This window comes from Charadrius vociferus, unplaced genomic scaffold (assembly GCF_000708025.1).
Source record: "Charadrius vociferus isolate BGI_N301 unplaced genomic scaffold, ASM70802v2 scaffold15, whole genome shotgun sequence".
Taxonomy (NCBI): domain Eukaryota; kingdom Metazoa; phylum Chordata; class Aves; order Charadriiformes; family Charadriidae; genus Charadrius; species Charadrius vociferus.
Genome location: NW_009650064.1, coordinates 12,636,029 through 12,660,127, shown reverse-complemented (window position 1 = coordinate 12,660,127; position 24,099 = coordinate 12,636,029). Strand labels below are relative to the sequence as shown.

At 40.6% G+C, this 24,099-nt stretch overlaps 1 protein-coding gene across 1 annotated transcript in view; it reads right to left on the bottom strand.

The window, feature by feature from the left end:
* Positions 1–4,277: 4,277 nt before the first annotated feature.
* MRPS28 (mitochondrial ribosomal protein S28) overlaps positions 4,278–24,099 on the bottom strand; it is a 75,204-nt gene continuing 55,382 nt past the window's right edge. Inside the window, exon 3 of the mRNA XM_009891959.1 lies at positions 4,278–4,571. Coding sequence (XP_009890261.1) covers positions 4,418–4,571 — 154 coding nt within the window. The 3' untranslated portion in view covers positions 4,278–4,417. The remainder of the gene's footprint in view (positions 4,572–24,099) is intronic.

Below are 24,099 nucleotides of genomic sequence, written 5' to 3'. Positions count from 1 at the left end.
AGCAATTTTGCTTTCCAAGTATGTATAAGGTATTTTAACATTCTGTTCGCAAAACAGAAGGTAGAATTTTAGAAAAAACTTATTAAAGCCTTCATAACAGGACCCAAATAGCACAAAAGCCAGAGTATTCCTTCAGCTAAAACCCAAACCAGCTTTGATTCAGGTTTTATGAGAGCTGACTTTGCTCGTAAGCACATCTGTAAAACCAGAAAGCACTATGGACATTCAGGTATACTATTTGGCTGGAGTAAGAAGTGGATGTGGGGTAGGGTGAAGTTCACAGGCACTTCAGTTACAGGCCTAGAAAAAGCAAGTGTCCTTCTAGCAGAACGTGTGGAAACATTCCTTGTTTGTGTAGAAATGAAGATTTGTACTTGCCCAACAGGTACTTGCTACTGAATCACCCAGTGCCCTACTGCCAGCGCCCCCGACCGAGAGGGGACGGTGGGGCCGAGAGGGCAGCCAGCCCTCCTCCTCCCCCTGTGGAGGATGCCTTCCAGGCTAGTCTTGGAGCACTCAGCATTACATCTCCATCTCCCAGTGACAATTTTACTCTATACTGAGCGTGAATTACAGCTACTTGAAGTGAATCCATCACGCTCATCCAAATTTGAGATGTTTGCCAATTAAGAGGTGTGGGCAGCACTCAAAGCAGTATCTGATGGAGGAGGATGGAGAACTGAGTATCTGCTACTGAAGTGGGGTCTGTGTTGTTACCTGAGAGTTTTCAGGGAAAAAAAAAACTTAAGACTTTCAAAACCCAAGACCCAAGAAAAAAACCCAACCCTCTGAAAAACAGATCAAGAAACAAAGACTGAGATCTGCTAACACCAAGTGTCCTCTCAGCCACATAATCAAAAAACGAATTGTGCGAGATTGTCCATATGATTTTATTCATTATCTTTGCTTACCTGGTCAGTGCTTCAAAGTAAGTCAAAATTACAAAACTTAGAAGGAAACACAGCATGGTATATAGAGAAATCCCTGATTTGGGCAGTCAGATGAATGCAGTTGCAGAACTTGGCTTATACCGGCCTCAGGATTCTCAGCAAAATCATAGATTTACACTTACAGTTACAGTCTCGCTATGTTAAATCAGTAGAATTCATTTGGTTAATATCAGTAATATGTAGTATACTTATGTTATAAGAGTATTCCAGGTGGTGGTGCCGGCTAAGCACAGTGCCATGGGAGCTGCTGGTGTGGCTTTATCCTTCCTTTATAGAATCATAGAGTGGTTTAGATTGGAAGGGACCTTGAAGACCATCGAGTTCCACCCCCCCTGCCATGGGCAGGGACACCTCCCACTAGACCAGGTTGCTCAAAGCCCCATCCAGCCTGGCCTTGAACACGTCCAGAGATGGGGCATCCACAGCTTCTCCGGGCAACCTGTTACGTTAGTAGAAACAACTATCCTCATACATGAAATAAGAATGACCTCCAACCAACAAGTCAGTTGCATTCAACTGCCCAAACCAAGGCACATGCAAAGCCACTCAGGTATCTGAACTATGTGGATGAGGAGACTTCACTGTGCCTTGTTGAAGAAGAACAGGTTGTACGTACACTTGTGTGCGTTTGGCAGCAGAAAATTGAAAGAGAAGGAGCAAAAAGGCACATGGCCATGAAGAAAGAGGGAACTCCTGGCGATAGGTGGCAACGAGCAGGAAAGTATCTGCATGTGTTACTCTTCTGTCTGGATAGCACTGGAAATACCTGGTTGCATTATCAATTTCTACTCTTATGATAAAAGATTGTAAAAAAAGAGTAAAAAAAGAGAATAGTCTTATAGACACAGGGCCATGCAGTTGTGCCATCATGGTTGTTCAGTAATGAGTGTCATTGGTGGTTCCCTACATTGCATTAAGGACACATAGTCTACACATATTCTTGGCCTATGTAGGTATTACATATAGGAAACACAACACAACAGCCCACCACAAAGACTGCATTTGGGAGTTGTACAGAATTGAAGCAATGTGTGATGGGCATAGGCTACCCCAAATAGAGTCTCCTCCATGGTACAACTCTTGTCTGAACAGTTTAGAGGTGCAATAAACAACTGCCTTGAAGGGCACCAAAGATGAGCTGGGAGAATGACTGGTTCTCCAAAGGCCAGAATGGCTAGCAGCAACCTAAAGCCATTGAACCATCATTCAACCATACGATTTGTAAGGCTGGGTTGGTTTATGTGAACGTGTGGGTTTCCAAATAAAACACTAAGCTGGATTTGACATAGCAACTGCTACAGTCTCTAAAAGCCACTTCTCTAAAGGTTATCCAGAGGAAGATTTGATAAAATCACTATTTGATACCCTACTGTGAAATAACTCTTAGCCTGCCCCCAAAACGTTAATGCGTATATTTCCTCCCAAATCACTCTTATTTAAGGTTGATCAAGCATGTAGGATGAGTTACATTCAGCACTTGGGATTTCTCTTTCCTATTTTAAATCCCTTCTGGCTTCTTAAAAAGATCTTTTCCTACTCTAGTGCTAGGATAACTCTTTACCAATGAAATTCCTGTTCAAACTCCTCTAATTAAGATCACTGAGATGAATAAGCAAATTAAAGCAACAAAATAAGCTCACATCGCTCGTTTCCTCTCTCTTGCTTGGATCCTTGCTGACTGCAGAAACAAAGCTTCAGTCTGCAAAACTCGAAGAGGATCTGCTAAAACATGCCCATACCCTTCAGGATGATTACACATTTTCCGTGTGATGCCTCCCAGCATTTTGGGCAAATAAATACCTTATATTAAAAACATTCTCCTTGACAGATCATGCATGAGATGTATTTTGGAGACTACCCATAGCAGCTGATGCTTTCGCTATACCTCTCTTCCCAGTATTACAAAAGGGCAAATGTAGGAAAGGATTTTTCTGTTGTTAAGTTTTTCTTTTGGGCAGAGGAGAGAGAAAAATCAAACCACTGTGTCCTAGGGCTGTGGTTCAGGTAAAAAGGCACTTCAGTTTTCCTTTCACTTTTCCTTCTATATGCTTTCAAACAAAAAAAAATAAAAGACAACAACCTTTAGAAGAGAAATGACAATGATGTTTTTGGAACAGACCTTTTGTTGGACCACATGAAGCCTTGCAGAGTTTGGGTGGCAGTCTGACCCACAGGCCAGCGGCAATCTAACAGAATTGTTCCCAGTTTCTGCTCGCTGATGCCACCTTATCCACATATCCCTCAGAAGCAGGCAAGGACAGGGGTGCGTGAGCTGTGGTAGCCTGGAGCTGGCTCCCTGGTACCCTGCTTGTTTAGGGATCCCGTATCTTCCCTCACATGACTGAAATACCAATATACTCAGTCATGAGAGGCAGAAGGAGCTATACCATCCTTTGGTGGCTCCATCACTGCTCACGTGGCCTGCTCCAGCAGAAAGATGAGGTGTTGGTGGGTTTGAGTAATATATGCTTAAGCCACTGTGCATTTTACTCAATTAGTACATATATCGAGATATATATGTACATATATATCGATATATTGTCACTGGACCATCACTGCAGACAAACAAGGCATACCGCCTTAACAAATCTCATTTTATCCCAACATTTGGGAGAAATATTTTAAGATTAAACAGGATTTCTGTTGCAATTCAGTGGCTCAGCACACCTGCTAGGCACGATGCAGATCGCGAACGACTGTGCAGAATTCAGACTTGGATATACCAGAAATCAAAAGAAATGCCCTCTGATAGCAAATGCTCCAAAAAGATATTGGAAACACAATAGAATGATTCTTTGGTTGTGCATTCAAATACCCACTATCTATCTATCTATCTATCTTAAATATACTTACAGAAACCTAAGACCTACACTTGGCCTATGACATTGAAATAGTTTCTCTTCATTTATATGAACAACCAGACAAAATTTACTAACATGTACTGGAAATGAGAGCTCCAATTAAAGCAAAGAATAGTCTCTAGTGCTTCATGCAGATAGAGATAAAAGCGTGATATATTATATCAGAGATTAAAACAAACATCTGCAGTAAACATTCTGCACTGTAACTTGGAAATCGGGAACCCCTGACATTGTTCTGTATGAAACACCATACTGGAAGAAACACGACGAGAGCAAGCTCTGGACTTCCTCCGTGGAAGTACAATGTCTTAGATCAACATCCCTTTGGGATAGAAAGACGAACTTTGGAATTCTTTATGTAAGCATATGTAAATATTCAATTAATATTACCTACAGAACCTCAGTTAACCTTTCACATTTAAATCCAGAGCTGGAAAGAGGAGCGAATAAAAACGGAGCAAGAATCAGGTATGATGTGCTTATTGTCTTTTATTGATCTCGTTATTTACATAACCAAGGGGACAGAAACTTTTCATTTATTTCCTGAGGAAACATTTCATTTGTATAATTTGCCATAGAGCACACAATGCATTTATTAAATGAAATTTACTCCTTTTGCTTTGCTTGCTTGCTTTCCGCGAGCCCTAAAAGCACCGCATCAGCTTCCAGCAATGTTGTATCAGTTGTTGCACCCAAGAACCTAGACGTGAGTTCAAGATCCAGCAGTCTCAGGCGTACTCGGGTTCCTTTCTGATATTTTCTGTGAAGAAAAGGGGAGAGGGGGAAGAAGGTAAGTTTTGTTAAGCTACGGTCTTGTATCTCTTAAGGCTGCAGCCCCATAAAAACCAATGTGCTGCAATGGAAGTCCAACACTGTCGTAACGCATCAGCACTCAAACTGGTGGGACACGCTCTGTGCCACCACAGACCGGCCTCTGTTGATACAGCCCTGCCCATGGAAGAGCAGACGCCACCAGATCCTGCTGAGGGAATGCTGGCTCTGCAGAAAAGTGGTTATTATATAGGAAACTATTTGTGTCTTCCATCAAAATATTTCACTGTATCATCTGCTATCACGCACACAATTATCTGCAGGACAACATATCATTAAAGGGGAGGACAAGTCGTCATTAGATCACTGGTGACATTGCTATTATCAAAAACGTACTATGCCAGATAACTATGGTTTATATTTCCAACTCTGGGCCTCAGGCAAGGGAACTTTTCTTGTCTTATCCCCTCCTCCAAAGAGTGGGTATCATCTGCAAGTTTTTTACTACATATAATTAAAAAGAAACCCCACAACTACTGTAATGAAACATTCTGCCTACGGGGCTGGGTTTTATTGTTTTACACTCTTTTTTTTCCTTTCTTTTTCCTTTTAAGTCAGAAGATGCCAGTATTCAACACATTTTTAAAAACAGACCTTGTGTCAAGATGGCTGTGCCAAATTAGCAAAGATTTTTGAAACACTAACACCTTTTATAATGCACCTGGAGAGCTCCTGATCAAACCTCAGCAGTAAAACTGAGAATGATTCTTCTTTTGAAAGTTCAAGCCATACCCATTTTTTTTTCTAGTCAAAGCATAAAGAGCTGAAGATGCCTCAAGCTTGACCACCTTGAGCGAAAGCAAAAGAAAGTTTGAAACATTCTCCAGTTGCAGACTGGAGAAAATGCAGCAGGGAAGCCTGGTTGAACGCATTTCCACCTTGCTCATTTTCACCTTCAGCCTGGGCAGACATCTTCACTGTCTGACAACTGTTTGCTGGCACGGAGCAAAACTGAACCGGGTTTCAACTTTCTTCAGCACATCAAGCCAAGATCCTTTTGGAAAACTAAACATCTTAAGAAAAGATGCTGGACTTGCATATTTTTTCCCCCATTTTCTGTCAATTCTGTCTTACATTAATTTCCTGTGGCTCTTGGTTAATCCTGGGTAGTACACTTGGTTATGTTACCAACTGCAAAGGAAGATCATTTGATGCCTCCACTCTGAACCAGTAGCTACATTGGGTATTTCGGCAAACAAGGTTTCTTGCCAACACTCATCCCCATGAATCCTGTGACAATCTGCATGAATCAGTACAGCGGAAATACTGCGCACTTTCTTAAAAACACGAAACTGCCCAAAACTGCCCTTCATCTGCCCAGAATGTGAGTAACCCCTGTTGCAGTGAAGAGTACGGCATAGCTACCAAAGACAGAGAATAGCTTATGTTTGGTTGTTACCCGAATAGGTGGAAGAAATGAATTCTGCCCCTTTCTAAAAAAAAAATATTTGCATTTCAAAATAGAATAGTTTCACAATTGATATCAGTAATTCATGAAAGCTAATGCGCAACATTTCAGAGGAGCAAGACAAGGGCAAAACCAAATCAAAAGACAATGCATAAGATCTTAAAAATGGGTGGCATTTTCCAGGATTCGTTACGCGTATTTAAAAGAGAAAGTTTTCCAAAGAAGTGGATGTTTTGAGCTAAGAAGGGGAATGAAGAGGAAAGCTCCTCACTCCTGCCAGCAGCCAGCAGCTGAAAAACCTTAAATGAAGATGCCAGCTGACTAGTGATTTTAGCTATTTGGATAGACGGGAGAAACCTACAGAAAATTCTTTAGCATGAACCCCACCTTTACCTTACTGACAGCCGCAGGCCAGATGGGTTGCCTTAGCATCCAACCATAAAGTTATCCTGATCCGTAAAACTATCATCTTTGGCATAAATTATCAGACTTTGCTGCCTTTATCAACGTGTGTGAGGAGTCGACGGGGCATGAGAAAAGATGAATTTAAAAAAAAAATTAAAAAGTGAGAAATTATTTTTTAAGAGGAGGCAAAAGAAGAGGCAGAGGAAGATATCTGAGAGGGAGAAATAGTCTATGGAAACAGAAAAAAGGGAGCTGACGCGCTACAATGGGAAAAAATGTGGCTTGGGAAGATATGAAAGGAGGATAAATGGTAAAGCCGGTGACAAGAAAGCACTGAAGCACTGTAGGCAAACAGTGCAGAAATGAAGGAAACGGTATACAGAGTAGAACCACAGAAGAGGAATAAGTCTCTGAAAAGTAAAGACTGCATAAAACTATGCAGCTTGAGTGACACTAAACTCAGAGCTGTAAACGACAACATTGTGTGCTACTTTTAAAGAGATGAAGGACACATTTTTAACCTAATAAAACTTAATACTAAAACTAGTGGTTCTGGGACAAATATTCAAGACCAGCAATGCCTCCACCTTTTACTTCTCTCCTTTCTCCTAGAGGAAACACAGCTCAGCAGTAACGGAAAGCAGGATGCTAGTGTGAAAACTGGCTTCAGGGTCCAACACTTCTACAGAAGAGCGAACTGAACAAGGTTATATTGAATTAGAAGTCTTCTGCCTATTCGATAGCATGCAGTAGCAGAGATATTGAGTTCCATCTTTGTAACTGAAATACAAAATATTACTTTCATCATGCAACAGTTCCTTTTGGGCTGGTTGCTAGACTACAGTGGGAAGTGGTTTTGCAAGTGAATAGATGAAAACTCAGTCTTCCTAATAAAATCTGTAAAAGTGCCTTGTAGAACCAGGAAAGTCAATGAGGAAAATCTGTGAAAGAACTGTACTTCTCATAAATAATAAATCTAATTGAATGATAAATGAATAATCTCAAGCGTGACTCCCCCCATTTTAACATTACAAAGAGTTTGCTCATTGTACACTTTGCAGAGAACTTTGCTCAAATTTCCGGGCACAATTCAGCAAAATCCAAGCAATTGTATTTTTGTAAAAAGCACCACAATCTTCAATGCTGCCTCAGTAACTCAAACAGATCCCATATACCGTAATCGAACTTAACTCAATTATTAAAGAAGGTTTTCCAGTCACAGCACATCTGCTTACAAAGAGAAACTGAAGAACATCACTTTAAGGAGCTGACACAACCACCAGTTTATGTGAATATAAACATTTGGTTTGTGACAGATGGTCCCTACAGCTAAAACTCTTCAAAAAAAATGAGAAGTGGAAGATGCAGAAAAAGTAGAAACATGAACGCAACGTGCAGTGGTGGTCTATCCACCACATTTAGAGCAAGACGAAATGATAGGCTGCTCTATGCATAGTAAGCATATTCTATCCATAAAGGTATTTATCCTTAAAACGGATAAACTATCCTATGGTTAAAGCAGAAGCTTGAAGCAGGATCAAGAAACAAAGCATGCACTTTATTATTTTCAGGAACGGTGACCTAGGAGACACAGGACACCAGTGTAAAAGGAAAGAAACCATCTACTCCATTTTGCAAAAGGACTTGCTTTATTTTTAAGTAACAATGCTGGTATTCAAGATCGTTCTATCTCATGACCATCGGCAGGAACCATTAACCTTCGCCCAACCCCCAAGCACTGTGTTTGTCGAGGATGCACGTGTTTTCCTCCTCCCACTTCCTATTGCCAGGTAAGAGTATTCAGTTCACTTTGAAGTAGACAAAGGTAGTTTGGTTGCATATGTAAGTGAAGGTACAGGAACATTCTACAGAACTTGAAAAAATTATTTCGCAAGTAGAATCAAAGTTTTCTTCACTTCTATAGAATTTATTTACAAAGGCTACCAATTTTAACCCTTTGGGAACACCAGTTTTGCATGGAAGGATTCCACCTAACACCCAGCTTCAGGGGTGGAAATCCACCTCAGCTATTGCTGAGCCATGAGCCCGTCTCAGGCCAGTGTCGGTAGAGGGCCCACTGATGCACCCACCAGAAACCTTCTCCTGAACTTCAGCCAAGGATCAATGAGGATCAAAGGTTTCTCTTGTTTGAATGAGTGCTTGCAGGCTTCTCTCCATCTCTTCTGGAGTGGGCAAAGTGCTGGGTACAGGCGAACCTTTCCTCAAACATCTGCTTCCAGAAGATGACTTTAGGTTAAGCTGAAGGAAACCCAAAGAATTGTTTCAGTGCTCTTTGTAATTTTTGGACTGTCACAGAAAATAATTTGAAAAGAAGCAAGATGAAATTCTTTTTTCTTGTTTGAACCATAGGTTTGTACAACCGTCCATCACCATCGTATAACACAGACCGTAAGAGCACAGAGAAAGTGTACAGTACAGCCTTGCTAATGCTGCTCAAGGGAACTTTAAAAGCAAATACAAAAATTTAAGTATATGCCATCTTATTACATTAAAAGCAGGGCCTTTTATATTTGTAGGCAAAAACAAACTACTGTCTCTTAACTTACATAAAATCGGACTTCTCTTTGCTGAACATACATAAATAGCACATTGTGCACTTCCAAGCTTAAGCAGCTTGGAAGCTTCTTTCCTTCTGACTATATCACATTTATTGGAAATTGGTCCCTATCCTAATCCTTTCACTTTTGCACTGAAGCTTTAAATCTCTCAAAATCTTAATGATAAATTAAAGGAAGTGGCCCCAATCCCCCAAAGAGTTCAGTCAAGATTTTAAACTTGTAATTTTAAAAAAAGTAAGTAATTATACTATGTCCCCTTAAAACATATGTATAAACAGCCCCTCCCCAGCCCCGCAAAATATTTTTACATAATAAAATTTGAGGGAGAGGGTATGGAATGACTTATTTGACCTCCTCCTAACTTTCCAGAAAGCTGGGGAGGAAATGTTCTTTTTTTAATTTAAAAGTCATTTCAGGCTATAGCAAAAGGTTTACAAAGGGAGTTAACTTGGAAAGCAGTGAGCATGTAAAAACAAGGAGGCTATAACTAAAAATGTTTTTTTGATCCTAATTATACCATTTGCTACCAAGAAAATGGGACAGTAGTTTTGCAGGTGTGCAATTTCACATGTAGAGGAAGCATCCTCATTACTACACGGCATCAAGAAATTTATTCAAACTCTAAATTATAGGTGTAAACATTAAAGCATTTTGTTAAACTATCCAATATTTAAAACTGCATGTGATCACAAATTAGCAAGCAGTCCTTTTTCTATTAAAAGTACTCAAGTTATTATTTTAAAATTTAAAGCAACAAGCCTTCTATTCTTGGCAACAGTGCTCTACAAAAATAACAACGCAATTACAGAAATGGTTGAGTCTCACCAGGTCTTGACTAGTATTTCCCACTCATTTTAAAAATGCATTCACAGATACCATTTATTCCATACTATAAAAATACAGCACTGCTATTTTGAGACAAATGGAGTACTTCAGCTTATATTCCCTCTATTTTGTTACTGGTTTTTAGTCTCCATTGCTTCCCACGGTACTCTCAGAGAATGCCATGAGAAGTCTTGGTGGCTTTCAGTTTTGTACCGTGAGAATTTCAAAGTGCTTTTTTCAGATCTATTATTCACAAGATTTTTTTTCAGTGCCTTAACAGAGCACAGTACAGAACAATTTAAGATTCTTAATTGTTTCACTTCCTTTTTTCATGTGGAAGACATCACATTATCAACCTCAGAAACAAGTACAACAACAAAAAAGGTAATGAAGTAAATTTGACCACTTTTTCTCCAGATTTTTTGTTCACCATTCTCACCACCGTTCAAATCCACTCAAAACCAGCCTGTAACTCCTCACTAGTGGTACCGAAACCACAACGCATCCCCAGAGAGCAAGCCCACCTCCAGCCAGCAGCAAAGCAGTGCAGATGGGGTGGGATGAAGCTGCGTCCAGAACAATCCATTCTGTTTCTCAAAAATATTTTGGAACATTCACAGATGCTTCCCAAGCCTACGTTGGTCTCAACTTTATCAGGAAAGGGAGGCCATACGACCAGCTTAAGCAGCTACCCTGACACAGATGTATATGATTTTTGTATAGACCACCTGCGGGTGTCCTACAGCGAAGGAGCTCAGCAAGAGCACACCGCTTCCCAGCAACACCTCACTCATTGCCAGTATAACACAAAATCCTTGCTTAGAAGAGATACAGATGAGACAGAGATTAGCAGGTTGCTTTCAAGCTGAAGGCAGCGTAGTTTTACGCAGCGATCTACATTTTACTAAAATGGCTTTTCCCAGCAAGGTACACATTGCACGTCTAGTGACAGGGGAACGGCGATCCTGCTTCCAGCAGCTGGATACAGCAGTCATAACACACACACACATCCCCTCAGTATGAGCTCCTAGGAAATACTGGGGCAAAAAGACCAAATCCTAGCTTTGTATGTATGAGCAAGATCGCGGAAAGTGGCAGTAGAAAGGTAGCGTGAATTCTGCACAGAGCAGGACACGGGATGGTAAGAGATACTAGGAGAGCGTGTAGTATCCTGCTGCCCACCTTTCTTTAAAGGCAATTAAAGAGAGGACAAAGAACATGCATAAAATAAATAACCATGCAAAGATCTTGATCTGTTAAGTTATTAAAAAGATTGAGCTGTCTATACCTTTACAGAAAGAAAATACTGATATTAAAAGGTGCTTAAATCTATCTGGGAAAAGCATGTAACGGCAGGAAAGTGAAGTCCAAGAAATGCAAATGAGAATCACAATTTTTCCAATAATATTGATGAACCACTAGGAAAAAAAACTCCAAGCACGGAGACTTTTCAGCCATTGATGGCTTAAACTGAAGAGATGTCAAAACAGATGTGTTAGTTCAGTTCAGGACAATGTGCCAAAATGTCATGTCTCCTGATAAAGTGAAGTCCTCAGAGATGACCTGAAGGTCCCTTTCGGCTTAAATTTTATTCATCCGTGATTTTTTATCACAGCACCCTGTCATTCAAATGAAGGATAGATGCTCAAAATAGGTTTTTCAAAGCATCTCTGTTCTCTGCAATCAAACACTTCACAAAAAATGCTCCAAGGTTGCTGGTTATATTCCATCAGAAAATGCAATCTTTCTTCTCGTGACTCATCAACCCATTGCCACTTCAGCTGTATTTGTTTCCTACTCAAATTGTTTTCCTCTTTCCATTAACTAAGCAAGCAAATATGCTCTCGTTTCTTCTAAACATTTACCGTTCATGACACGTGCTTAATAATTTTTTAGAATATTTTTGCTTCTTGTGTCAAAGCCATCCTTTTACAAGGAAAAAGGCTCTGTGTTTATTTTTTTTTATCAAGCAGATACCTAGATACTCTGCTAAATACAAGCAGATAAAAGCCTCTTATATTCCTGGAAGCATTTAGCAGAATGCTGTAAGCCTGCGTGAAACCATCAGCTTAAACAACAGTCATTGTCACTTTGTGCTTTGAACAGCAGCGTATAAGCAGAGCCCATGGCAGGCATCCTTAAAACCAACAGGTGCTTTATGCACCTGAGGAAGCCCAAAGCTAAACCCCACTTTGCTCTGACCACTGCTAAAGCAGCAATTTGAAATGAAGAGCAGAAAGAGTTTGGGGATATTAGCTAGATCCTGATCTGAAAAATACCCTGAAGCACTTGAACATAGCCCTGGCCAACTGGAGCTTACAGAAGCAAGCACACACACTAACACCACTGCGTGTACTGACACTTGGTGGGAAGATAACTACCAGACGGGTAAGAGTAGCACAATTTTGGGGTCACTACATCACCAGGGGATAAAATATTCTCTCCAATTATGCTTCCAGCGCTGCCCAAAACCATAACATATTGGTCAAGCCCTAGCATATATCTCCATTCTGCATGACCCAAGTTCAGGGACCTTGTCAGCCTTCCTTGGGTCTCCACTGCTGGCTATTGAGATGACTGGCAGCCAACCGAAAGTGTCACAGACGTAGGTGAAGGAAACATGGAAGTTTTCATTCCTATAGCTAAAAGCAGGCAAATGCAAAGGCTGACAAGAATTGCTTCATGGTTGTCATGGAAAAGCCCCGAGCGAACCACTGTGAAGATACTGTCAAGCTCTGCTATTACAGTGATATCAATAATCAATGGCATTTGTTTCCACAACAGCAAAAAAATACAGTGAAAGGTGACAAATATTTAAATCTAATTCTGTGCCACTCAGTATGGACATTTAGACTCTGAGTAGAACTTCTTAGTTGTGAAAAACTTCTAAAAAGCAACATGCTTGCCTTCAATTCAGATAAAACCCAAAGTACCCAATATTTACTAGAACAGATAAAAAAACACTGCTGTAATTCTTGCTGCAGTCTCTGCAAGAATCAATCTGCATTCACTAAAACTTTGGGGACAGGATCATACCCCTTTTTAGAGAAGGAATCCACAGAACAATTATATTTTAAAATTTACTTCATATCACATCAAAGATGAATGACCTTTCTCTATGGCATGGTGAGGTAAGCTTTGACAAATGAAACTTGCAATAGGTGGCTCCTGTCATCTAAGACCTCATATCCCATATAGAATCACAGAATCATGTATTTATGTCATCATACAGTAATTTATGCCAGTTGCTTTCTCAGTCTATGACATAAAACTTTAACTTGAGAGGAAACATCACTTTAAAGGAACCAAATAAAAGAAATTTGAGTCTTTAGTACAAATTGCTGGGGTTTTTTTTCTGCTGTTTAAACTACGCAATGAACTATTTTCATTAAAATATTACTTTGGAATTACAAAATGCTAAAAAATAAACATCTTTATGTACTTAAATATATTAAAAAATTAGCCAATTATACTATATCACATTAAAAAACCCCACAGCCCTTTACAGCCCTTTATGTTCACAGCCACCAGAAGCCAGACGAACTGCTTAAAAGATGAAAGAAGCAGCTACCCAAGTGAAAAAAAGCATACAAACTCCTGCAAAGCATACTCTAGCACATACTCTTCTGTCCATCTTTCTGCAAGTGATGTCTATCTCAGTTCCAGTCCCTTCCCTTTCCCACGCTGGGACCTTGTCTGAGTCAGATACATTTCACGTACATAGTCCTAAATCCTCAGCCCTCCAAATTTCAGTTTCCACAATGCTGTTCTAGTGTTCCTCTTAATACACGCGGTCTCAAATTTTACCCTCTTTCTACACTTACTCAGTTTCCCTACTCGCAACTCCTCCTCTGGTCTCTCACAGTTCCCCTGGGATCTCTGACCAGGTGTTTCCAGTTTTCTTTTTCTACCCCAGGAGAAGCCATTAGACATTTTTTCTTGTCCTCTCTTACTTACTGCCTCCTCCCTCATCCTAGTCCCAGCCCATGTACCCAGCCAACCTCCTTCTCCTTTCGGTTTCTTACCCCATCACAGGTTTTTCTTTCACCAGTACCAACTAAGTTCAGCTGTCTTTTTTTCCTTGCAGTGCTTCTCCGTTTTCTCACTCAGCCAATTCCAGTCCCTTTGCACCAGCCATCCCGGCAGGTCTCTTATAAGGGATTAAAGTAGTAGGTTTTGATAATCCAGAGATGGTTATTATCAAAATTCAAGTCAGACTGTTTCTCTCCCTTAGTGCCTGGGTAATGACAGTAGCTATGGGAACAATGACAACACATTTAAAAACCTGCCCAGCCTTGGTGCTCAACCTTCAAGCTTTGAACAGCTTGGAGAAGCTGTCACACAGGAAAAACTTCAGCAAACCAGGACAATTCACATACTGTCAGCAGGTTTTTGCAGACACGTCTTCTAACCCTGCTCTGATGCTCCCATCTGCGCAGACAGTAAGCACTGGCCATGTCCTTTCTTTGTCTTTAAACCCCATCATAGCTATACATTGGATTTATTCTTCTCTTGGGAGAGCTGGATGGAGAAGATGGCTGGGGAGACTAGAATGCTAAATCCATCAGCAGTGAGTGCTGGTAACCATGTTAATGTAAGGGCTATACCTACAATATACCTACACAAACAGACAGAAAACGGAGCTGCTGAACAGCTGAAGCAGATACCTGAATTCTCGGTTGCACGTGAATCCAATAGGAGAGATGGGAAAGGTTCTCAAGATGGGGGAAGGCTGGGCACTAATGGTTTGGGGTCTCAGAGAAAGACTGGGAGGGGGGAGAGGAGTCTGGGGGAGATGCAGGCTGAGGAATACAATTTTGGAGAACGTGGGTGAGGTCTGTGGAGAATACTGGGTTGATGAGAGTTGGTTGGCTTGAGCAAAAAGGAGGAAGAACTGGATGGGGCTCAAAGACAAAAGGAGCTGGAGGTTCCCCTTTATCAATCAACTAAGGCTGAGGGAGGACTGCTGAAAAGTATCAGTCTCTTCCCTGAAGCTCCTAATTCCCGTGTCTTTCCCCAGTTCTCCTTTTCGCTGTGGGTGCCTATGCAAAAGCACTGCCTGTAACATCTGCCCTCTGGCTTCCTCAGTCACTCCTACTGCCCACCTGTGGCAAAAGTCAAGTCACATTTACATAACAGTTGGTCTATAAGATGCAGCTTATGCAGATTGCTCAGACAAGTGCAAGACACTCAGTGAAGAAGTAATCAAAGATTTTAGCTAGAAATATCTGACAGTATCAACACTATGGTCTGACAAAGCCGAAAAAGGATAAAATGGGATCTTGCAGGGAAAAAGCATGACTGTAACAACAAAATATACCTATTTCCAGAGCACACAAATCATCTTGAAGCATCACTGAGTGGCAAATTTAGAATTTTTGCCCTCATTTAAATACCAGAGAACATCACCCAACATTTTAAGGTATGTCAAATAATACTTCTTTAAGTTTCAATTCCTTGCTAATGTCCATTTAATCTGAATTCCCCAAGAACAATCTCAGCTACTTACATTATGAATGAACAATACGGACTAATACTGAACAGACTTTTTGATGAAAAAGAGGTCATGGTGCTCCTGTAAAAGGGACATTTTCAGATTTGGTCAGGAACATTTCTTTGTAAGCTAACACTTGCATTATTCATTCAAATGGATTTCACAGTTAATAAAAGCCTATTCAGAGACAACATGAAAATCTTACTGGGGAGTGGCGCCTTAAAAATACAACCAGTTTGACATTGTCAGTTTGATTTTCACGAACTGGCAAGGAAGAGTATGAAGCATGGGGAAGGCTCACTTCTCTGCAGAATGTCACTTCTCTGCAGAATGCCGTGCACCTGTCTTTGAGAAAACCCAATATTGGATGGTTCCACTTTCTGCTAAAAATAGCTAATATTAAGAGATCTGAACTAGAGTCTGGAGAGGGACAGTTTTGCAAAAGGTGTGTTTTAGATTTTTAAAAAAATGCCTTCCACAAAACATACTAAACAGGAAAACGTATAAAGGATATCCATCCTAGACAGTAGGTCTAGGGAAGGAGATAGGTCACCTAGGAAGCCACTGACCTGTTGCACACCACAATGTCAGGAGTGAGCTCAGGCTGCCAAAGGTAGCTTTTAGAAATACTAAAGAGAGGAGAAAAGCATACAAAATAGCCCGAAACGAAGTATTACCAGATGCTATTAAGATATTAGAAATAACAAAGGTTATCCTTATGCTATAATGCTTAAGGTTAAGGAAATATAGACAATCACTGAATACAACTATCAAAAGGAACTTAGAGGGAAAGTCATAAAATTTAGTTTTGGAGGCATTAAAGAAGAAATGAACAGTTAGAGATGGATCAAAAGAGACATGCAGACAAAAATGGCAGTTGCAGGTTGGGAGTAGACCAAGAGGGACCTCGAGTGAAAGCTAGGAGAAAGAAACCGTGCTGCTGGGTACAGCAGCAGAACGTGTCCTGGGTTCCTGAAATCAAAGGCAGCAGAAAGGTAGGAAAGGTTTCCAAAGGAAATCCTGTTCAAGAGACACTGATACAGAAACAAAAGCATGTTTATAGCTTTAAAAGGAGGAGTGCAAGAAGAGGGAAAAGAGGGAAAAAGTACAATCTAAGCAATTCAGTGAAACTGGACAGACAAACAAGAAATATGCTTATGGGCTGAAAAAACGCTTATTTAAGAATAGTGAAAAGCAGGTGTATTCATGACAGTAGATCTGCATCCAGTATACAGAAAATACCTGGAAATAAACTGGCAACAAATGCCATGACATTGTATGAGGAGAACCATCTTCCTGATGTACCTGTTTGGCTTATACATTCTTCTATAACCACTTTATCATCTTCTGGTTGATAGAGAATCCCTAAACATGATACACAAACACGGACTGAGAAAACACATACCAAATGAGGCTGTAGTTCTTTTTTTCTAATGTAGAAAGATGAAAGCTCCACAGAAAATTAAATCATTACATCTTTCTTCACAGTGAGGAAACCAGAAATCGATAAAAATATCTGGGCAGAAAGGAAGGAATAGAACTTCTATCATTAGAGAAACAAATTGAGAAACAAAATAAATAATGGTTATCATAGAGAGTCGGATAACTTTCTCCTTCATAGTCTCACCTCCAAATTCTCCCTACAAGCAGCTTCTTCAAGGAATTTTTCATCTCTAAGCTCTTCATTGAACCTTTTTGAAGTGGAGTTATACCTCATTTTCTCCATCTTAAACTGTGCAATCTTTCAACCGGATCTGCACAAGCAGATCTTTCACATCAGAACATATTTATTATGGGGGTATAAAACTGCTAACCAAAAGAGTTAAAGTCACGACAAAATCTGTGCGTATTTCAGGAATGGATATAAAAAATAACATGATGTGGACAAAAGGAACTTAATCTAGACCCCAGCTGACAGATCTGTGCTTCTCTTGTTCGGCACCATCAACAACAGAAGAGCTGGATTCAGAGCTTTAGGTTGGCAATGCCATCAACTGTGTCCAAAGAAGCACCATGTTCTCTGACAGGCTGCAGCACAACAAACAATTTGAAAGGGCTATTCCCTTTTCTGTATGAAAGCTAAGGCAAACACTTAATGCTATTAGTTTCTAATTTTAAGCTGTTTTCTTAGAACCACGACATAGAAAACCCAGAACAGATGTCCTAAAAAGGATTTAGAAGGTGGCATGTATCGTATCAGATCTTTATACAATTAAAAAATGAAAAGCTGAAAGTACAACAGCTCTATCTTCACCGTCAGACCACTTTTGTTAGCTCACCAAATACGGCTGGTAAGACTTCTACTCAAGGCAGTAGAACTGCTGCCCATGCCTGGGACAAACCCCATGACCGTCCAAACTATGCCAACCATACCTTGTACGACTGCTTGCCAAGGAGAGAGTGTTATTAGCCAGGCTTGGCTCAAACAATTCACTGCCCACAAAGCTACTTTAATGTACTGTCTCTACTGGGGGAAAAAACACAGTAATCCAACAATACATTACGATACTTTCCCATCACTGCAGCAATTCCCACCACAGGCAACACTTTGTCTCCAACAAAGAAGCCTCACATTCTGCGCCTGCAAAAAAACCTATCCATACTGTAGGGATGCCAAGAGGAACATCTGTGTGCTCAGAAGGACACAAAACTGGCTTTTTGTGTGCGTGTGTGTGTGTGTGTGTGTGTGTGTGTGTGTGTGTGTGTGCCTGTGTGAAAGAGATGGGGGCGGGGAGCTCACAGACAATAGCTTGTGTGACTGCCTGGTAAGGAAATGCTCTTTCATTCCCTTCCTCCTTCCTTTAATTTATTTTTTAATCCGAACAAGGGAGTCAAACAGCCGCAGCGGTTATCAACTACTTCTCCAAGCCCAGTGAAAAGGGTTAAGTTTCTCCCATATTACCAGTTTTAGCCTGGATTTATTTTTACCAGAAAGGGATTTCTTTAGGTGTTAAACACGTATATCTACTTCTCAACAAATAATCTGAGGATTCTGGGTCTACTTTTCACTTTAGTACAAATTACTATGACTGTAATGTAGATCTCATTCATGAAATGCTGAACTACAGATAGTAAAATGTCTCCTACAAGATGGATACATTTGTGGGCTTTGATTATGAAGAAAGCGAAGTTTAAAAAGGAAGGGGGGTGAAATCAGACAAAAATACAAATACTGCTGCCTTTCTGAATGTCAGGTCAATCACTCGGAGAGCAGCGTCAGAGAATGTGAACCAGGAACTGGCACTACCATGAAAGCTGTAAAGCAATGAAAACCAGCCCAATGGTAGGTGGTTATAGAAAGACCCTCCAGAGAGAGGAGAAAGGCCATTGCTTACTGATGAGCATTTTTATTTTGTTTTTATAAGACCTACTTAATCAGCTATTTAAATAACCCAACAATTCTTTACTGATGGATTGAAAACCGCTGTTTTCTTCTCCACTTTAGAACGTATTTTCTGGTAGTGGGACTGTCCTGGCCCAGTGACATTTAAATATGTTCAAGTTCCTGGCTACAGGCAAAAATCAGAAGAAACTATAAGTTCTTTTTCTGGAGCTATGGTTACTAATGCCATATTCTCCTTTTCTTCCTGTCCATTCTCCAGCTCCTCCTTCCCAACCTGTGTGGTGCAATCTAATCATCTGACAGAGACCATTAACTCGGACCGCTTCATGCCTCATCTTTAATGCCAGCATTACCTCCAAAACTGGGAACAAGTGGCCCAGGGAATCAATTAGCAGCGACTTATCTGTTTCCCCAAATGTTTGTAACTCTTTGACCAAGGGTCTGAAATTACATCCCCTTCCTTTGGGGAAAACGGAGCCAGGAGATGTAAATCTGGAACAGAGCTCAGCCTTTCAATCAGCCTCTCAAACACTCACCTTGCTGGGAACGTGCTCAAGCAAAACAGACACGTTTTGACATACCTGTTGCACGTCAGACAAAGAACTTGACATTTGCTGCTCGCAGCGTGCAGTGGTACCTTTGTGTGCCTTCTCCAGAGAGGAAACTGAGTTACAGGAGATTCTGCAACTCCCATCCGCAGGGAAAGGGAACAAACCAGCTGCACCATCTGGGAGAGGTGTCCACAGCATTTCACTCTGGACTTGGAGGCACCAGTCCAGCACTTCACTTCAGGAGGCTCAATGAAGAAAGGGCTGAACTCAGGCACACAGAGTTCAGCTCTAGCAGGGCTCCCTGAGTGTGAAAGCAGTCCAAGCAACTTTACTGGGCAGATCTTGCCTACCAAACCATGAAGATCTAAACTGCTTCTCCATGGTGCCAGATCTGATATGGCTGCACTAGACTCCCAATAGCAAGAGCTCCGATGGGCACAGTGAATGTGGCTTTGCATGGGGTCACCTAAGGACAAGAAAGGGCTTTTAGCTCTTGTTTAGCCCAGACCAAATCTAGACTCACTGCACATTTCTGCACTGGGCTCCCATTTCCAGAAGGTCTTATTGACCCAGGGTGAATCCTACTTGAATGGGAAGACTCAGCTCTGGTTGAGTGTTGCACTTAAGCTAATATGTCCTCCTGCAACTCAGGGTGAGAAGGGCAACAACACAGCACTGCAAGAAACCAGTCCACATCTAAAAGATCTTAAGGTGAACAGGTGCCATCTCCATAGAACCACTTGGACATCCTGTCTAGTGCATCCTGCAATAGCCATGAGATCCTGGCAAATGGAATAATCTGGATAACTCCACCCCAGTCACCTTGGAAAAGTGGCGATGGCAAAGAATGAAACAAAACACAACTGAATACTTGAACAAAGTTAGAGCATTTTCTTGAGCTTGGTACTGTATGAAAGAAAAATGTTTCACCTATTCTATGCATGAATAAAAATTACCAAAGAATAAAAAGAATTGTTTAATACAATCTCTGTGCATATACAGACAACATATTTTCATTCTCATTTGACAGTCTTCAGTGAGACAAGTAGATTTAAAACCTCATGAAAACAAGACAAAAATGGTTGAAGTCAGTCAAATGTAAGAAACATACGATTTTTAGAGAATCTTCCTTTTTTTCCTCTGTGTTACTGCCAAATCCTTAACCCAGTTTGAAAACGTGACTATACTAGGTTTTGTGCAAACACGAACAGACAACAAATCCTGAAATATTTGCAAAGTACTTGGATTCTCTAAGAGTTCTGGTCCATGTCATTGACATAGATAAGCTTACTGATTTCTGTGAAACCGCATATATAGCTGTGCAATATGCCTGCCCACGTGGTTGCTGAATTGAGGCTAAAAAAACCCTCAGCCAAAATAATAAAGAACAGATAGAACAAAATAAGCAGGCAACATCTCTCATTTGCTGGACTTTCTTCAGAGCAGTAACTATTCTTTATGCAACACTTGCATTTCTACTCTACTTTTCATATTTTCTTCCAAACCTTAGGCAGTTAAACTGAGACTCACCATCTAATTTCCTTCACTTCTCCTTATCAGCTTTTATTTGCTTTAAAAAAAGTCACGAAAAGTTTCTATAGGAAATGTCAGAAGATACAAGCATTCAGTGAGAACATTTGGTCCCAGCTAATGCTCGCACCAACTCCTAAAAGACCAAGCACCTTGACCTATTATCCTGTATTACTGGAGCGAAAAAGGGAAGCTGTTAAGATGCTGTCTTATTTTCTCTCTGTTACCTACTGCTGCTGTACATTCTACACCAAACCCTTGACAATATGCAAAAAATATTCAAACCGGGTATCACAATCTCCTTAATTCATCACTGCAGTTCCTTTGTAGTGCCTCCAAGTCCTGATCTTCAAGCCCGACTACCAAACTGCGCACTACTTAAGAAAATAAAAGTCCACATCGCCTTTGTGTGCAGTAATTCTGCAAAGGTCTTCACTTGTTCAATGAGAATTTATTCGCACTGCAGCTCTGAAAGGTTTCCCACAAATTATCTGCAAAATCACAGGAACAGGCTTCAAGCCCCTTCCTCATTTTTCTTTAATGTGCAAAATATTCTAGTGAACTTTTATTTTTATATTCTTAAAACCACCGAAAAGATATTTCAAGACTCTAAAGATTTCAAACGCTTATAAAATGCACTATGCCTTTTTATAAACACAGGAAACCATTCTACAGAAAACTGTAATTAGATGTTTGGTACGTTCACCTTTAGTTTCTGACAAGTAGGAATAAGTTTTGTATTTTAATACGTTTTGATGCTCTTCAGGAATAGTAAACTAAATACATCCTGCCAGTGAATTACCGCAGACTTAGAGTGGTGGCAGACATGAATGAAACAGAGCGGGTTTGGAAAGATTTGCAAAGCAGCCCAGCACATCCACCGATCACCCTTCCATACACTTCTCCAGGTCACGCACTCTATTGTTTTCCATTTCTAACCTTTTACTCTCTTTTTCTTTTCCCAAGCTGCCTTGAAAACCTCAACTGCTTAACTTCCCACCCTCAAACTCCTAGGAACTGTGCTGTAGAGAGCTGTGGTAGAGGCTGTGCATGCGCTGCCTTTGCTGCCGTGAAATATCTCAGCAGAGATGAAGGAGAAGGTTCCGCTCATTTGCAGTTCTTATTTTTGTTCTGCGCTGCGTGTAGCAGGGATGTTGGGAGTCTGCGAGGCTGGGGATGCCTGGTCATACTCACCCAGCACAAACCTGAGCTGCTGAAAGGGAAGCCTGAACCTTCCTCCTTCACCTCCACCTCACCACTCCTGATGCTGTCCTTGCAACAGGGTAAGCTCTCAGGAACCGGATCCATTTGAAGACTAATAAAAGGGGAAAAAAGGGCAGTTTTCTTCTGCATCAGCTCCTTGACCCAGCTCTAAATGCAGCTGCACAAGGGAGATGGCCAGTGCAAGCGGCTGAGGATAATGCCAGCACGGATACTGCCTGCTTCTGCTCGCAGCAGAAGGCAAGGCCATAAAAAAGATTTGGGACCCCTCCATCCCTCTGTCCACCGCTAACTGAGATGAAGAGGAACTAGTTAGACTGAGAATAGCATAAAAGACAACAGGCTTTGCCAGTGTATCCTATAGGAGGGATTTCATTAAAGCAAATAAAACCCAAAAGAAAATTCACAGTTTATTAGCCTGGAATAAAACGGGCACCCAAAATGTTAGAAACTAGTCTGGTAGTAAAGGGTTTAAATGCCAACTTTGTAATAGAGATTCAGCAATACTAATAAAACAAAGAACGGTTTTGTCCCAATCAATGTTCAAATAAGCTTGGTCATTGAAAAGGGACCCGCTTATCACTTCCATCTATCTCAGAACTCAGAGCTTGTGGTTATATTTGTTAGCAAAAGTAAGAGAGACCTCCAGCCTGCTTCCGCACCTTTCGCTTGTTAGTCTTTTCTTTCTCTCTATCGTTCAAGAATTTCAGCTTCTGCTATTGCTTTCCTTCTGGGGGAGTACGGTAAGACGCAATTAATCACGATAACAAAATCCTATTCTTGTTTGTGAGTAAAACTAATTGTGGTACAGTATTTCTTTTCCACCACCTTAGAAGGTGCCTTGCAGCTTTCCCACAGTATCGAGTTCCCGATACATGCACCCACACAGAGAGCGCCTAGGTGACGACTCATTCCAGCTTAACCTACCTTTTCAAACAAACTTCTCCAAACAATGTATTATCTACATTTTAAATGGGGGGTGAAATTCTACCACTCTCTCTATAAAAAGGACAGGGAGCTTTATTGTACTCCACAAAAGATGTAAGGAAAGCATTGATGGTCCAAGCAACCCGTAATACTCTTGGGGTGGAAAGAATCGTTCTGAAAGTTTTCTCACACAGGGAAAAGGAGAAAACTACACATAAATGATTTTGCCTATTAACGTGTCGATTCCATTAAAATATTTTATCAGCTCTGAAAGAATTTACGTACGCATTTTAAAACATCACGCCTGCAGTAAAATGCTTTTGAAGCCAATGGTGTTAGTTATAACAATAATGACTATACAAGGCAAAAACTGGCATTCAGTCACCCAGGTCAAATTCAGCTTCTCTTATACTTGGGAATAAACTCAGATTACCTGGGTGATAAAACACCCACAGAGCCCAGAGCACAGCTGAGCACCAGGAGGCAGGTTGAGCTCTACCTTGTTACAGGACTGATCTTCAGTACCTGCTCAGCTGTTTATCACCTGCAGAAATTTTAACCTACAACCAGGACACACAGCGTACATCCTTCCACGGAGAGACATACGTTCAGCAGTGTTATACCACCATACCACAATGCTCATGGACTGAAATCTCAAATTTAACTCCAGTAAGGCTGGAATTATATCAGCACCTCATCTATCTACCAAGTTCCTTAAGCATGTTGGACTTGCACCCTTTTCAGACCCTGTCTTAACCACGTCTCATGCTGTCCCATTTCAGCATTAACCACACTTACAAAGTTAAGTGAACTATTAGAAGTTTAGAAGAAAGCATGCAGTGAAGGTGAAGTTACATAAATTCAGTAGTGGTGGATGTGCACAACTAACACACACAAAAAATTATGTCAGTTAAAAAGTCACTATTTATTCCACACTGTAATTAAAACGTCTTAAACGGAAAAGTTTAAATACTTGAATTAACTTTCCTTTTACAATATCTGATCAATTGGTTTAGCCTTTCATCTATGGGCAGAAAAAGGTCAAGCAAATCAAATCACCCCAATAATATGACATGACAAAATAGAAGTAATTAACTAAACCTTAAAATACCCCTTTTTGCATGGGAATCATTTTAATATATGAAAAGTCATATTGTTTATAATATACAAATAA